At 41.2% G+C, this 16,568-nt stretch overlaps 1 protein-coding gene across 7 annotated transcripts in view; it reads left to right on the forward strand.

The window, feature by feature from the left end:
* KIF1B (kinesin family member 1B) overlaps positions 1-16,568 on the forward strand; it is a 78,141-nt gene that overhangs the window by 6,214 nt on the left and 55,359 nt on the right. For all 7 annotated transcript variants that reach the window (XM_059487541.1, XM_059487542.1, XM_059487544.1 and 4 more), the window contains exons 3-9: positions 12,559-12,635; positions 13,730-13,909; positions 14,262-14,327; positions 15,102-15,280; positions 15,965-16,076; positions 16,202-16,279; positions 16,447-16,512. In XM_059487541.1, coding sequence (XP_059343524.1) covers positions 12,559-12,635; positions 13,730-13,909; positions 14,262-14,327; positions 15,102-15,280; positions 15,965-16,076; positions 16,202-16,279; positions 16,447-16,512 — 758 coding nt within the window. The remainder of the gene's footprint in view (positions 1-12,558; positions 12,636-13,729; positions 13,910-14,261; positions 14,328-15,101; positions 15,281-15,964; positions 16,077-16,201; positions 16,280-16,446; positions 16,513-16,568) is intronic.

Below are 16,568 nucleotides of genomic sequence, written 5' to 3' on the forward strand. Positions count from 1 at the left end.
ACTTTTTCATTTTTAGGTAATCAAGTAGAGCCATCTTGTCTGCAGCTGAAGAAAGCAGCACTCCAAGAGCACTGAGTTTTTTTGCTGTCTGATTACTTGAGTGTTTACTCATGCCTGTTAACACAAAGGAGGTTTCATACAGACCTCTCCCTTTTTTTTTAGCCAAGGTCGTACGTCAGCCTGCTTGTGCTTCTGCAATGGAATTTAAATCCTGGTTGTGGTCACTTAAATTATATAGTGTTTATGGTTTCATTGGAAGAGAGGTGTCATAGAGAAGAGAGCTTGTTTTTAGTGCAGAAAGTTCTTATCTTTAGACCTTATGTGCAATACTACCCAAAGGAGCTTTTTTGTGATTGGATTTCAAAACTTCCATTTAAGGTAGGGGTGGGAGGGGTTTGAAGTCATCTCATGTAGAACAGGTGCTTGTATCCCATCATTGAATGCAGCGTAGAATGCAAGAGCTGTAAACTTCATTAGAGGATATTTGCTATGGAAATGCCACCAAGCTCTGGGCTCCAGCAGCACCACTGGGAACCTCTGTAACAGCTTTTTTTGCTGCAGTCATCACAGCAGTCATTTTGGGTGTTTATGGTGTTTGAATTGCAGGAGCCTGTGGAAGCACCTTGTTTGTGGCACAGCAGTGTCTGGCAGATTGTTTGGCTGAGCTGCAGCTGTGGCCTGGGCCAGACACTGGTTCTGTTTCTGAACACTGGAGCTGCACTACAATGAGTTTCCAACAAACTGCATCAGCCTTCCAGAGGAGAAAAATGCTTCAGATATATCTAATTGGAAATGTCTTTACAGAAATGACTTCTTTTGCCGTGTTTTATACTCTGAAGTGCTCTAATGTGCAGCCTTGTGTTTGGATGCTGTGGCTCTGGTCAGGCTGGTGATGTGACAGATGGTCAGGTTTAAGTCATGGAGACATTACAGACTGTGGAAAGGAATCATCCCTTGTGATAGTTAAACATTGTTACATTCTGTGGGATATTTTTTCCCTGTATTTCCCTCTTAAAGCAAAAATACAAGAAAGCAGTGGACAGAGGAGTAGTTTGAACAGAAGAGGATTGTATAATAAAGGATATGAATAAGGCATTGTTTGGGGGGGAAAAAACCAGCAGAAATCTTCTCTCCAAAGAATCTTCCTAACCAAGTTGTCCAGCACACATAACTTCCATCTGAAATTCCTCAGCTGGTGTGCTTTTAGGTTATGTGTTAGATTTGGGGGGCATAACTGCTGTCCTGCCCAAGATTCTTTCATTTTCATGATGCTCAGATTTTTGCAGCCCCACAGTTACATTATTGAACTTCTCATTATTAAGGTCTGAACTTGCTGACTAAAAGCTGAGCACATGAAGTGAAATTAGTGTATCTGAGACTCATATCTGATGCAGCAATTTGAAAAGAAAGGGAATTTAGTAGTAATTCTAGACTAAGGAGTTCCTGCTTCACACTTTCAGATGTGCCAGTGAAGTGATCAAGGTCTAGATATCTTCCTCTGAGAAGGTTATTTTTTCACTTGTGCACCGATCAAGTTGACAGGAGGCAAACCTGAGAGGATGGTGATACACTGAGTAGTGACTATTTTAAGCCTCCAAGGCAGTTAAAGTTCCCTTATCTTGGAATTAAAGCCTAATGGACTGTCGTGACACCGGATTGATGAGACAGTGTGAAGTCTGATAGCTAAGAAGGGATTTTGACAGTTACTTGAACTTTAATTCTGTATGTATTGATTGACCAAGCTATTCTGCAAATCCTGCATTTAAACTTTGTCCAAGTCTGAGTTTTGTAAATGTATTGGCAGAGACTACTGCATTACAGTGAAACTGAGGCAAAGTGCTCAGGATTGTGTTAAGGAAAACTGTGCAAAGATACAGATAATAAAGAGTATGACAGGTGTACTTTATAAATAAAGAATTTTAGATGAATGTGTGAAAAAGGAGTGTTTTTTGACGTACATAATGAAGTAGTTTCTTGAAGTCAGAATGCCACCAGGATTGTTGCCTGACATGCTGCCCTTTTTGTTGGACAGTTTTTGTGTGAATTTGGCTGTTTATGGCTTTGGGGATTGCCTGTCATTCAAGGGTGCTTGCCAGCAAAGCAAAACGTCCCTCTGGGTTAGAAAGCTTATGCTCAATTTTGTTGCACAGTTCTTTGCCTTAGAAGCAAAACAACATAATTTGCTTGTGCAGTCCTGCAGAATTTACTTGTTACCCTATCTGGCTTTAATGTCATTTCCTCCTAGGAGATCAAGACCTTTAATCCAGATCCACAGTAGGTCTGTTTTATCATTTTTCACTGTTTAAAAATGACAATGCAGCTGAATACAGTTCTAGGTATGCCTTAATCTCAGAAAAAGAGAATTTGTATGAAGATCTTTAACCCATAATGTTAAGGACACTTACTGTGAGTAATTAGGACTTGTATTTTTCTTCTGGAAGGATGCAAAATATGGAAATTTTGAAATCAGTACTTGAACATATTTTTTGTTTGGTTTTTTTTCTGCTCTGCTATTATGCATTTTGCACTTAAATTGTCAGTCTTTGTCTTAAACACACGTTTCAAAACTGAGGTTGTGCAGTTGAGCTGCAGTCGCGTGTGCTGAGTGCATGCAGGGGCTGCAATCTGGCACAAGGCCAGTGCTGCTCAGATCATACCTATTTGCAGATGGGATCCATTTGAATGATACTGCCAGGAGTTCTGCAGTGGACAGGGGAAGAGAAGGTAATGGAAGAATCTTAGAGACAGGACACGGCAGGAGCTGTAAAATTCTGCTATTTATGTTAACTTGGGAATGCAAAATACTTTCCAAAGAAGAGGTAATGCCACCATCAAATTAGGAATTAAAAAACTCCATCAAAACAGTAACTGAGTGGGATTAATTTCAGAAAAGGCCTTCTTTATAAATAATTATAACTTAGAAATCATTCTAAGAAACATAAACTTTGTTTTCAAAAGCACCTGCTAAGCAAGTGAATTCAGTTGGCTGAAAGGATGCTTTCATTTGGAGTTCTTATCTGAAGAGTACATTCTTTAAATTACTGAATAGGTGGCTTGTCATGTCCAAACTCAAAGTGGCTTTTTGAAATTAATAATTAATGTATAGATCATGGTTTTCTGCATATCTTGATTGAATAAGTTTTCTCTTTAATTCCTGCTTTTTCCAGTTTTTTTTCAGAAAGGGTCACACCAATGCATCTTGCCCACAATGTATTAATTACTTATTCCCGTCCAGTTAATTTATGACAGTTTTTGTACTGAGTGGGAAAAAGATTCTGCAGTGTAATACATGAAAGCTGAGCTATAGATCTAAGAGTGTTTTGTGTGTCAGTAGTTCTTGTGCTCATTCTTGTACAGGCTTTTCAAACATAACAAATATAAACAACCTTGGCAGCTGCTGCCTTGGGTTATTGAGCTGAAAAAAGAAGCTGTTCTGTGCCTAAAGACTCCCTGAGCATTGTGCTTTTTCTGGTTTAGCTTTTGTTTGTTTGAGGGATTTTTTGTTTTGGTTTGGTTTTTTGGTTGGTTGGTTTGTTTGTTTTGCATCTTTTTTGGTGGAAGTGATTTGATAATCTGGCCTGTAAATGCTTGTAAATAATGCATAAATAAAAACGAATGAAATTGAAGCAGAGCTTCAAGCCACAAGACAGCATTGAGATACTAATCACTAGCAAAGAGCCCAGCAGGCTTTTTCTTTAAAAAATCTAAATATGTGTGTAAAGCATGAAACAAATAAAACAAGGAAGTAAGGAAATACCCTACTTGGAATATGTCTGTGCAATTAATTGTGCACTAGATGAATGAAAATAGGGTTTAGCATCTTGTATGTGCAAGTGACAGAGCAAACCAAAGTTCTCAAAGTACAGCTCATCTGTGATTCTTGTGTGAAGGACCCCAGTGCAAAGGTGCCCCTGCACAGCCCAGGTTAGCTTGGAAGGGCTGAGTGCACCTGGATCCTCCCATGGCACTGAAAATTACCTGTGGGGATTTTAGCTCAGCAATAGTTCTGTGTTTCAGTAATGCTGGCAGGTTCCTCTGTGGCTGCTGAAGGTATTGGATGTTTAATAAAAATAGGCCTAGTGGAGTGGTCCCATCTGCCAGTGACAATAATCTCATCTGCTGCTGTGGACATACGTCAGCTTCTCATCCAGGCATCCTTGGCATCACAAAACCTTGGTAAGACATTCTGGAGTTAATTTGTAGAGGTTGTAGGGGAAAAAAGTGTATTTCTTCTAATTGTTTTGTTGTTTGGGGGGTTTTTTTCTCCCTAAGGTGTATAAACTTCAGACCTAGACTTAAGTGTTTAAATTAAAAACAAAAACAACCCAAAAAACCTAATACAGAAACATCTAATTTTAATTTTTCCTTTGTTTTGGCTTTTTCTTTCCTTTTCTTCTTTTCTTTTAAGATATGTGCTGCTTTACGCAGTTGTTCTGGGGCAAATTAGAAATGGGTGGGAAGGCAGGACTGAACTTTAAAGGTTTTTGATTTATTGCATGTTTGCCTACATTAGTAGTACTTGAAATGTAATACAAAAGTCAAAACTCTTGAAAGGTTCATAGAATAAGGTAACCTCATCAATAATTCAGCTGTCTCTTTTATTGATATACTTTTGACTCTCAGTCTCTTATGAAAACAATAATTTTAGATATCTCAAAAAATAAGCATATTGCCTTTCTGATGCCTTGTGCCTGCCAAAAAGCATTGGTTCTTAAAGCATACAGCCTGGTGTTCTTGGTTTGCTTGTTTGGTTTATTTTTCTCCTAAGTGTTTCTAGTGTTTTCTACTGGTATCTTTCATGATAAGGCTGTCTTGGGCAAATAAACAGCATTGCAGGAATGTCACTTCACCCCTTCCCTGGTTTCTCTGGTCTGTAAATCCCTGTTAGTGGTGCAAGCTAGATGAATGCTTGTCAATATGAAAATACTGCCCTGCGTTCATGGTGGGTGTGTTATCAAACCAGGCTGTTTGTGGGGAGATAAATGGTGTCAAATGGAGGATGCCTGAATGCTCTTGTGGTTGAGGTTTGAAAGACAAGTCCAAGAGGTCACAATAGCAGAGGTTACCCAAACTCTTCTGATGACTGTCCTCTTACCAAGATGAGCATTAGAGTTCTCTGTGTTTTGGGGCATTAGGGATTTCTCTGTCCACAAGTCTGTCTTAGTCACTGTCTCCGAATGCCCTGCAGTATTGACAGCTCATATGTTTTGTACATGCCTGGAATATTTCTTTGGAGAAGAAATAAAAATGTGGATTTTTTTTTGGTGCTTGATTTTCCTTCTAAAGCCTTTCTCATGATTGAATAAAAATAGCTTGAAGTGTTAATTCTGCACTGTTAAAAAATGTAGAGGATGACTTTGGGGAGCTGGGGGAAGATGAACATTTAATCATCTTTAAATGCTAGAGAAGCAAATGCTGGTTCTGGAGTGAGACTGTGGGATGATGACTAGGGTGTTCCAGCTGATGTTAAATGCAGTTAGACTACATTGTGTTATGAAGGTGGTATGGAACCATAGCAGAGGGGTATTACTAATAAACCCTGAGTAGTTTGTGTCAGTGGTGATTCTCCATGTGGAATGCTTCCCCTTCAGAATTAGTGCTCACTGACACAGAACTAGGCCTCCAGGGGGGATTCTTTTTATCCAATGCTTAAATAAACTGCCACATTTTAGTATGCAAGTAGAAGTAAAGAGAATGTACATTGTTAATAAGAAATACTTTAAGAATTGGATATTTTAATTCACTACACAAATTCTTCCAGAGACATGCACTGTTAAGAACTGACCAACTGACTTAAGTAGTGGGCTGAAAAAGACCTGGCTCCCCAAGACTCCAGTGCTCCGTGGTGTTCTCTCAGTGTGTTGCTGCCATGCCATGTGTCTGAAGGTCAGAATGGTCTTAGGAGAGGCCCAGTTTGGCTCTTGGCGATGTCAAGTCAGAGAAGTGAAGGGAGATACTGTTTTACCTGCCTTGAGGCAGAAGCCATGAGCCCAGAACGGAGCTGGAGCACTGGCCCAGCCCCACGCACAGCCCTGACACGCCGCCTGTGCTCTGGGACGTTCCCAGGTAATCCATTGGCAGTGCCGGTTCGGGAATGGCTCTGGGTGAGCTCTTCAGCCAGGGAGAGCAGTCTGCTTCGGCTGCCTGCTGCCTGCTGCAGAGCCTGCTGGCGTGCTGTTCTCCAAGAACACCAGCTGGAGAGCTGTATTTATAGCTCGTGGATCTGTGAGAGCAGCTGAGGATGAGAGCGGCTTTCCAGCAGCTTCTGTGAGGAGCGGGGCCTTGCCCTGGTGCTGCCGAGCCCGACTCCCTCCCCCAGCCAACCTTTCTCCCAGTGCACGGCTGAAATTCCTCAGCGGGGAGAGAATCCGCTTGGATTCCAAATGAGCTGTTCTTAGCTTCTGCTTGGTTTCCTTCCCTTTTAATGATTTGAAAAATGCAAACAATGCTTTGAAAAGCAAGCACTGCTTCATGAGCTGGAAGTGTCCATTTCCCTTCATTTATCTCTTATAATAACAGCCCTGAAAGTCTGTCTTATAAAAGCACTATGGCCATAGATCTGATTGCAGCGTTTGCCTAGGAAAGAAGCCTGTATTAAACGTGTCTTTGTGGTGTTATTCACGTTCCAGCAAATAAAGAATGCCTGCTCCACCCTGCTCTCTGTAAGGAACATGTTCCCATTGTTGTCATTCTAGTCTACAGATGGTGCAGATATATTTTCCAGACCCATGTTTTTTAAGAGACTCTGTATTTAATGTTAATTTGGTCTTGTGGAATCAATTCTGAAAGCACCAGATTTTTTTCATTGGATAAATTGTTTATTCAATCATAATGAAACTACTGCTTATATTGATCCAAACAGAGCTAGAAGAAGGCATAGAAATGATTTTGTATTTTTCTTCCCTAAGTTGCCCCTTCCAAAGTTCTGTCGAGACCAGAATAATTTTTGAAAATGTCTGTCTATTCCTTTACTAATGATTAAGGAAAGCAAAAGTGAAGACACTGCTTTTCTTGCTAGCTGTTATCTCTGAGTGGTGGCATTTGGTAGGAATGTGTGCTTGAGCTAGAATAATGCTGCCACAGGGAGAATTGTTGATGCTGGTGTGAAGCCTCTCTTGGTGAGAAGAAACCTAATTTTATTTCATATGTAGAAATGAAAGAGGTTTTGTGCCCTCAGCATTGCCTGTTATGGTAGCAATATGGGCATGGCAGATGTTACTGACAAAGCAGGCTGTGTTGCACAGATCTGGGAAGGTCGGTTTTTCCAGTTCCACACTCGACTTTCGTCATAATTGGGTTTCATTTCTGATGAGGAATTGTTTGTTTTTAAAACCCCTCAGTGTGTCTGTCCCTTCACCCCCCTTGCCAGCACAGCCTGTGTCCCAGCTAATCCCAGGATGAAGCAGAGGTTAATTCTGGCTGCTGGTGTTGATCTGAAGGGCAGCTGCAGGCAGGCAGCTCTGTGGAGCACCCACGGTGGGTGACTAATGCCAGGCATGGCACGGAGCCCTGCACAGTGACTCGGGCTCTGGGCTCTGGGCTCTGGGCTCTGGCACAGGCGGGGCAACCCTCTGACGTGACTTTAAATGCAGGGAGGGCAAGAGAATAATTTCAGCTCTTGCCTCTCGAGTGCTCTGTCTCGCTGTCTCCCTGTTCCAAGAGCTTATTAGGAGGAGCTGTGTGTGCTGGGCATCTCCAGATACTGAAGTGCAGATCATTTCTGATCTGATGAATCTGTGACATGCTGAGGAGCAGCACTGACTGGGATGAGAGCAGAGCAGGCTTGGATTGAAAATTCAGTGTCATAATCTGATACGAGTTTGGAGAGGTTAAGAAGCACTTCTAGTCGTTCTTTGTGCCTGCAAAAATATTTATGTGACTGAGTAGATGGGAATGGAATGAGGGGGCTGATCTTGGCTAAGTTTCCTTGCTTTTGTGGATTTTTTTTCTCCCCTTTGTAGGCTTCCCACTGTCTGTTTACTTGGTTAGTTTTAAGGGAGACTGGAAGTGTAAGTCCAGAAATGAAGGCTCGAAGTGGGAATGTGTTTGTGTGTGTTCAGAAAGGAGTGAGAAGACAGAATGCTGCTTCCAGCTGAAAATACCCTAGGAAGATTTTAACTTTGCATCAGCTCTCAGCTGTGCTCCACACTCTGGTTATAACTGTAAAACAAAGTGCATATTTGACCTGAGCTTTTTGAATTTCAGCTTCAGAAATGAAAACTGGATTATAAAGCAAAAGATTTGGATGTCCAAAATGACAATAGGAATGCAATATAATACATGCTATGAAATATATGGGTACTATTTCAATAGTGGTCTTTCAAGTATTGCTACAGTGTTTGCTAAAAAACTAGGGATGAATTTGAGCTCATAGATTTGAAAGGTTGAAAGTAGATGTTATTTTTGTGCTAGCTGATGAAGCAGATGGTGGATGGTATATAAAATGTTAATTAAGGAACAAGTGGGATGGACTGTGGAAATAAAAATGCCAAAAGATGAAGTTGCCTGTTTAAGTAAGGGTATGTTAAAATCCAAATGTTTTGTTGAGATTGGTCTGTTACTTTTGGCAGAGCACACCTGAAAGTATAGTTCTTTCATTTATTGTGCTCCTTCTTTCTCCTTTTCTTCCTCTGTACTGCTCTACTATGTACTTGTCCTTTACTAGGCCCAATCAGTATTTGTGTCTTATATAATACTCCAGAAAAGGAGATTATTTGGTGTGAAGAAATTTCTTTTAAAACTGTGTGTTTCTTTACCTTTTGGTCAGTGAGAATTGAAAATGTTTGTTGTGACAGGTATCGAAAAGTCCACCAAACTTAAACAGCTAAGCAGCTACAAAGAATTGTTTAAATTGCTTGAGCTGCAGAGAATATGTGAATTACTCCTGCCTAGAGGAACTTTGGATGGTGTGAAGCAGCTCAGCTTGGCTCACTGTACAGCTGTAAGGGGAAACTAAGCTTTTAAAATGCAGGCTGTGTCTCTGGGTGGGCATGGTGGTGGGTACCAAATCAGCTGCTTCACGTGGGTACTGCTGCAGAGCTGTGTTCACACAGATTTATTTATCTCAATTTGTGACGTGTAATTACTTTATTTGTGTACAAAGGTAGAAAACAGATCTATTAAGGAGAAGCTTATTATTCAAAATTTCCAGAAATTCATTATTCAAGTAAAGAAAAGTAATAATATGGGCATTTATCTCTCTCAACCAAACCAATGATTTGTAGAAAATATTTTAATCCCATGAACATTCTCTTGCCTTTTTTTGGCCCTCCATTCCAAAGGTAAATGATGGGCATTAACCGCCACTGTGGTTGCTGCTTTGGTCCCAGAAGGTTTCAGGCCCTGCAGCAGAGAAGTGTTACCCTCAGATTGTTCCATCCTTCTCACCTCGGGGTTCCAGGTGCGACCTGTTTCAGTAGCAGTGCTGTGGCAGACAGTGGCTCTGTGAATTATCCCTTCCAGTGTCTCTCTGGTGCAGAAAGCTGAGCTTGTGGAAAGCTAGGAGATACCCCATGAGCTAATAAATTGGCTCTTGGTGAAGCAAGGGGCCTGAAAGAGGGATTTGCTCAGAAACTGGCTAACTCCAGCGTTCAGAGCTGCTCCGGTGCCATGCTGCTGGTAATTATAGCTGCAGCACAAAGCAGCAGTGTCAGTTTGCAAACAGAAGAGTTAATTGCCACATTGGACCTTTGAAATAGCAGATAAACAAATTTATTCTGTAAGATAAAAAGACTATTAATGCGTTCCTGCTGTGATCGTCTGCCTTATTGCCTTTCTCATTTCCTGAGGCTCTGTAATTAAACCATTAGTGTGTGGACCGTGTGGTGAGGCTGCTGTGGGGAGAGGAGATAGATGACGACCTATTTCATGATTCACTAAGATAATTCATCTTGGCCTTGCATGGTTTCAAAACCAAACAAAGTAACTGAAAAGCTGTTAGTATTCTTGTGGATATTGGAGACACTGAGAACAGTCCTCTTTCTGTTTTAATTGTATTTGTTTCCGTGGTCAGCAGAAAATACAGCAGGTTGAGAAGCATGGTACATAAAATCAGTGTTGCCAACTCAGTCTAATTTATGCATCCCCATTTCTTTTTTCCCAGTTTGGTGCATGAACTTTTGGAATAAAGCTTACCTGTACTAGAGGAAGGCTTTTAATTTCTTCAGAAATATCCATTAACTTGCTTTAAAAGTAGCTACATTTCTTGGGTTTTCTTGTCCCTCTGAAGATGATGCCTGGTGCAATAGCTAACTTCAAGTGAAGTCAGTTATTTCTGTTTGAATTCCTGGTTTCTTAGCTGTCTCATCATCTTCCAGGTGTTTTAATCACATCATTGCCTGCCTGGTTTTAAACCTAGACTACATCAGACATCATTAATGCTGGCAGCACCCACCTGCTGATCCGTGCCCCTAATGAAGAGGGTTTCAGTCCAGCTGAAATCCATTGAGATTGTAATCTTCGATTTTCTCATCCAGTCAGCTCTGCTGGATTCATTTGTAGACTGAGAATTGTGAAAATGGAGGATGCAGCCTGTGTGCAAGAAACAGAAATAGGGATGAACTGACTTCAGGCTGAGAGCAAAGGCTGTGTCTGGATCCCAGTGGCAAGGGGCAGCCTGCAGAGTTCCTGGCAGCTGGGAGGTTTTCTCTGACCCTTTCCTGCTGCTGTGGAAGGTTTTGGCCAGGCAGCTGCATTCCCAACCTCTGACAGAGCTGCTCTCTTGCACATTAAACTCCTTTTCCTGATACACTTCTCCAGATATGCTTTGCAAAAGCATCCATCCTAAAAAGTGATTTTCAAAGTAGTGAGCTGGATATGGAAGTCAGTGTGAAGGGCTGAGGAAGTCTGTTGAAGAAAACAACAATAATAATAACAACAGTGGTTTAAAAAGAGAAAAAAATGGAGCTGAATGGAATGACTTGCATAAATCACAGAGCCTGAACTTTACTTTTCTCCAATGTGGTGGATCAAATTTAGGCTGGAGCAAGAAAGGGGAACTAATGGTGAGTTTGTAGTGCCTTTTCAGACACTAAAGTGGAGATTCTATTATTTGTACTACTTTTTTGGGTAGGGACTTCCAGATCCAAGGCATTACATCTCCCTTACCTTTTGGAACTTTGATATTAAATTTTTAAATGAGAAATTGTTGAGTTGTAGCAGTTCTCCCTGCAAGGAGAGAACTAATTTAAGTTTGGGGCAGGGAGTTGTCCTTGGGGTTTGTTTTTTGTTCTCTTTAGGACTGGTAGAATAGTTAGAGTGGAGCTGTTCAGGCAAAGCTGGTAAGGGCAGGCTAAATCCATGGATGATTGCTTAGGTTACAGTTTGTTCTGTGTTGATGCCTGTGTTGCTATCCAAAGCCACAAGCATTTTTGGCAATTTGATACTGTGCTGGTGCATATAATTCATTGGCTTTGCATGTCTGTCGGGTTTTTTAAGGCAAGAATGTCAGCACAAGGTGCATCCAAGTGAAATGGAGTTGGCCAGGAGAAGTAGAGTAGCAACTGTTGCTATTTGCAATCCAGCCAGTGATCTTTTCTCCACACTGTCATTTTGGACAACAGCCCTGCTCAGGAGCACAGTGTCTGGGAGAGGAATGATTTGATTTTAATGGGGATTCTGTAACCACATTTTCAGAGATTTCAGTGAAACAAGATGCTAAGTTCATGTTTGAAATGGTAAGAGCTGTGGCTGATATAATTTTTATTCATCACAGAACGAAAGAGAGAAGCCCCAATCTCCCAAAACATAAACTGACTGGAGGAATATGTGAGAAAAAAGCATCTTCTTTCTAGGATGTCTGGTATCAGGATGTAAATCATCCCCAGGAAGACTGCTGACACCTTTATATGGCTTATTTCCTTGTGGACTTTATTTGCATACATCACAGTTAGTGTCTCACTCCCAGGGGCAAATTGCTGCTTTAGGTGCAGGGGCAGATGTGTAAATCCAGGGTGGTTTATCTAATTCCCCCAGGACTGTGCTTTTATGCAGTCCTACTTACAGAGATTACAGAGATGTTCAGAACAGCTGCTGGAAATAATATATTGAAGTATTTCCACCACTGTAGTATGGAAAAGAAGGAAGCAGTAGAGATTCACTTCTGCTACAAGGGCTGTGCTTATAAATTACCCTCCTTGGAATACAGAAACTACAGGCATTGTGTGTGCCACTGCAGTGAGAGCTGCATCCATTGTGTATTGCTCCCCTGCAGGCAAAGGTTATACCAAGCAGTTTTGTTGCTGGGAAGGAAAAAAACCCTCAAGTACTAAACCCACCAACCTAAAGGTATCTGGAAAAGCCTTTGTTGATTGTGTGGCATGTACAGAATTCTGTTAAGCAACAGCATATTTCTCCTAGGAATTTTTTTCTTGTCTTATTTAAAATGAGTCCTACAGAAATAATAGTATTAGGAAGCAGTGAGTCTGTTACTACAGTCTTCCTACTCGTATGCCATGTGGCAGCTTTGAATACTCAGATTCACAGTGTGTGGGTCAGTCAGTTTATTAAATATGCTCCTAAGTGTCACGTTAGCTAAGAGTTTGAATTTTATTCCTGTAGGTATTATCAACCCAAAGAATCCTAAGGAAGCACCAAAGTCCTTCAGCTTTGACTACTCTTACTGGTCCCACACATCGGTAAGTGCTTTTACAAGACAGCCTGGTTGTGTTGTTGTTTGGTTTGATTTAACATTCTCTTCTGATCATGAACCCCTGTCAGATGTTTCTACAGTCTTTCTCACCCACATTCAGGTTAAAAGCTTGTCATTGTATGTTGTGTTTCCCTGTCTGGGTGAGAGCAGAAAGCCAAAACAACTTGTACATATTTGAAAGATTACTGAAAATATTCTCCAACAATGCTCTGTTCTAAATATTTTAAGGATACAGGTGTGCCACGGTAATTCATTTTTCCTCTTGGACAAATGACAGTTGCTCGAGGCCTTACAGTTCAAGGGGATACATGGTCTGGGTTTTGTTGGCACGTGTGGAAAAGGCAGCACAGTGACCCACGTTTCCAATAGCTGCAAAAGCAATAAATTCTCATCCAGCTCCTGTGCCCCACCCTTCTGTGAGTCGGTGCTAAGCTCTCAGTGACTTCCAGTAATTGTTCTCCAGCAGAACTGTGTTGTTCTGCCACCTCCTCCTCCCCTGCCTTGTTTTCTAAAAGATGTACAAAGAAGGGATAATGCATTTCTCTAAGATTCATTTCAGTAACTTAGATGGTGAAATAAGATTTAATATTTCTGAGCAAATTTGTGGTCAACGAGACTGTTTTCACAATAAAATACTCGCCTCTCTTACTGAGTTTTTCAGAGCAGCCGTGAAAGTTGATTATAGCCCAGTCACAGGAACATTATGAACAGAATGCATGAAAACTAGCAGATAAGCAGCATCAAGGAACAGAAGAGCTCTGATAAAATCTTGATCCCGACGTTAGAATGTTAGCACATCTAAATTTGTCCTGATTTCAGGAGCAGGTAATGTTAAAATACAACGTTTCAGGAAGCAAGAGAATGCTAGATTAAGAATAAGATACACCCACAAACAATGCAGTGACATTGTCATTGTTGTTCTTCTCCATCTTGTTCTGCCTTGGGAAAAACCTGTGTGTAAAAATGGCCTCATTTACCTCTTCCTAAGGGATTGACCCCCAAGATAAAACCAGTTGCTTTTTGAAATCTTACTCAATTGATAGGGAAGTCTGTATTGATGCTGTTTTGGTGTCTTTCCAGCCTGAAGATCCCTGCTTTGCATCTCAGAGCCGTGTGTACAATGATATTGGGAAGGAGATGCTCCAGCATGCCTTTGAGGGCTACAACGTGTGCATCTTTGCCTATGGCCAGACTGGAGCTGGCAAATCCTACACCATGATGGGCAAGCAGGAGGAGAGCCAAGCAGGCATCATTCCCCAGGTAGGAGTGAGCCCAGAAAGGGAATCTGATTTTTATGGCACCTTCAGACACACACTTGTGTTTTGTATTGCAGTAAGAGTTAACAGAACTGAAGCTTACTGCTGATGTTACAGTGCAGAATAATGATACTGCTGAAACCTAGAGCACTTGTTGAGATACTGGACAAAATAAAGTTGATAGTGATGTAGGACTGAGATGAATTATCTTCCAGTGAGGCTGTGTGTGGTGGATGCATTAGGCTGATTTTTTTTCACTGCCCTCATTCTAAAGCCGCTTCCATGACATGTCCTGATAGTTACTTGTTACTTCTCAGTAAAGACTCATTTCTGATTTGGGCTTAATTTCTTTCCAGCTGTGTGAAGAGCTGTTTGAGAAAATCAATGACAACAGCAATGAGGAAATGTCATATTCTGTAGAGGTGAGTGTGGTGAGGGATCAAAGAATGTCTGTATGCTGGACATCAAACTGAGCTTAGGTGCTGGGTTATTGATGATGCACCAAGATGCTTATTTCTGATTAGTTTGGGGGTTTTATTTTTATTTTTCAAGGCTTTTTGTCTTTTCTCTTTTGAAACAAATGTAAAAACCTTTCTGTGACTCCTTTTTTACCCTCAACAGAAAACCAGTGTTCCTTTACCTGTGTAGTAATCCTGAAAAAAATGATGGGCTGAAAAATTTAAAGATGCATGTACAGATGGTTTTATTTTACTAATAGCTGGAAGACTGCATGTTTGTTGTCAAATACTATAGCCATGATTTTTAAAATCAAAAGTTGCTTCTGCAGACAAGAAAGATGAACTTTTTTTTTTCTTTCCTAAGTTTGCTTTGGTGGTTCATGAGACATTCCTTGGAAGCAGACTCCTTTTACCATCTGTCTTGTTTGATGCCTGTGCTGTCATATTAAAGCTGTTAAGGTGATTGTGGACTCCGGTGTATAATTTTTCATTACACACCAGTGTTTTCTGAAATGGTTGAAGAATCTATACATGGATGCAGGGCCAGCAGCTTATGTTAGAGGTGTGATGTAGGAGAATTTTGACTCTTGCCTTTGCCAGTGTTTAGGCTGTTAAATGACTCGAGACACCCTTAGCTTTCCTGTGGTGGGCTGGGGGAATTTCTACTGCTGGCACTCTGAAATGCTGTGGAGGAGACCTTCAGAAATACTGAATTGTCTGTGAAAATTCTGTTTCCAGGTGAGTTACATGGAGATTTACTGTGAGAGAGTCAGAGACTTGTTGAACCCGAAGAACAAAGGGAATTTGCGGGTGAGAGAACATCCTCTCCTTGGACCCTACGTGGAAGATCTGTCCAAGTTAGCAGTCACATCTTACACAGACATTGCAGACCTCATGGATGCTGGGAACAAAGCCAGGTTAGTGATGGGAGTGTGTTATATATTCTTAGCAGTATTATGCATTAGCACTTTAAAAAAACCTCTTGTAAGTGAGGAGTATTACTGAAATATGCACTGATCAATGCTGTTAAAAGCTGAAATTGCTTTGTGTGCTGAACTAGTCCTGCAAATCGATGTGTAGATATTTAAAGATTGCAAGGACTTGAGATAAAGTCTAAATAATTATCTGGCATTTACTTCTGCTTTTGCTATGTACTTTGTCACTATCCTTGTTTAAAAACTTATGTGCATAGTCCCCTCTTTTCTCAGTTCAGGTGGTCAGGACTAAAGTTGGCATTCCAGCTTCAGTTTCTGGTTCATTATTAGTTGTTTCCATGCAAGCTCTTGGCTTCATTCAACAATGTGTGAGAAGGACTCACATAAATGCTGCTCAAGTATTCTTGGGTGTTTGCATGTAAGATGAACTACTGAGTACACAGACTGAGAAAGCTCTGTCTGAACTGTGATGAAGATGGGAGTAATTCAGGAGTGAAAAAATGAAAGGGTTTGGGAATGATGATAGGTGTGGCTGGGTCTTGGTTACAGGGCAGCACATCACCTCTCATTCCTCTGCAGCCTCTTGCTCTCATTCCTCTGCAGCTGCATTCAGCCCTGCAGGTAATTGTCCTTTTTTAAACATGCTCGTATCTATTCATATTTTAGGACTGTGGCAGCCACCAACATGAATGAAACCAGCAGCCGCTCTCATGCTGTGTTTACAATTGTCTTTACTCAGAAGAAACATGACACAGAAACTGACCTTTCCACAGAGAAGGTGTGTTACAGATAAGTGACTTTCTGCTGTTTTTCACTGATCTTCCCTGCAGTGACTTTGTAGTTCTGTCCTTGCTCTGGTTCACCAAGAACTCATTCTCCTGTTCATGTGCTTTCTGTGTTCAGGTCAGCAAGATCAGCCTGGTGGATCTGGCTGGGAGTGAGCGAGCTGACTCCACCGGTGCCAAGGGAACCCGGTTAAAGGTGCGGGGCTGCGGAGGGTGCTGGGGAGGCACGGGCATCACACGAGTCCTTGCTGGACAAATAATAGGTTATAACTGTGGGAGAAATAGTTGTAAAGCTGAAGATCTGAAGAGATTCATGGTTGAAGAGTTTTCATTACTATATAATACTGGTTTCTCTTTTCCCAGGAAGGAGCAAATATCAACAAGTCTCTCACAACTCTGGGCAAAGTTATTTCAGCATTGGCTGAAGTGGTAAGTAGAGCCTTTCCTTCCCTGCAACAACCTTTGCATAGCTGGTCAAATGGAAA

The sequence above is a fragment of the Ammospiza nelsoni genome, chromosome 22 (assembly GCF_027579445.1).
Source record: "Ammospiza nelsoni isolate bAmmNel1 chromosome 22, bAmmNel1.pri, whole genome shotgun sequence".
NCBI classification, from domain to species: Eukaryota; Metazoa; Chordata; class Aves; order Passeriformes; family Passerellidae; genus Ammospiza; species Ammospiza nelsoni.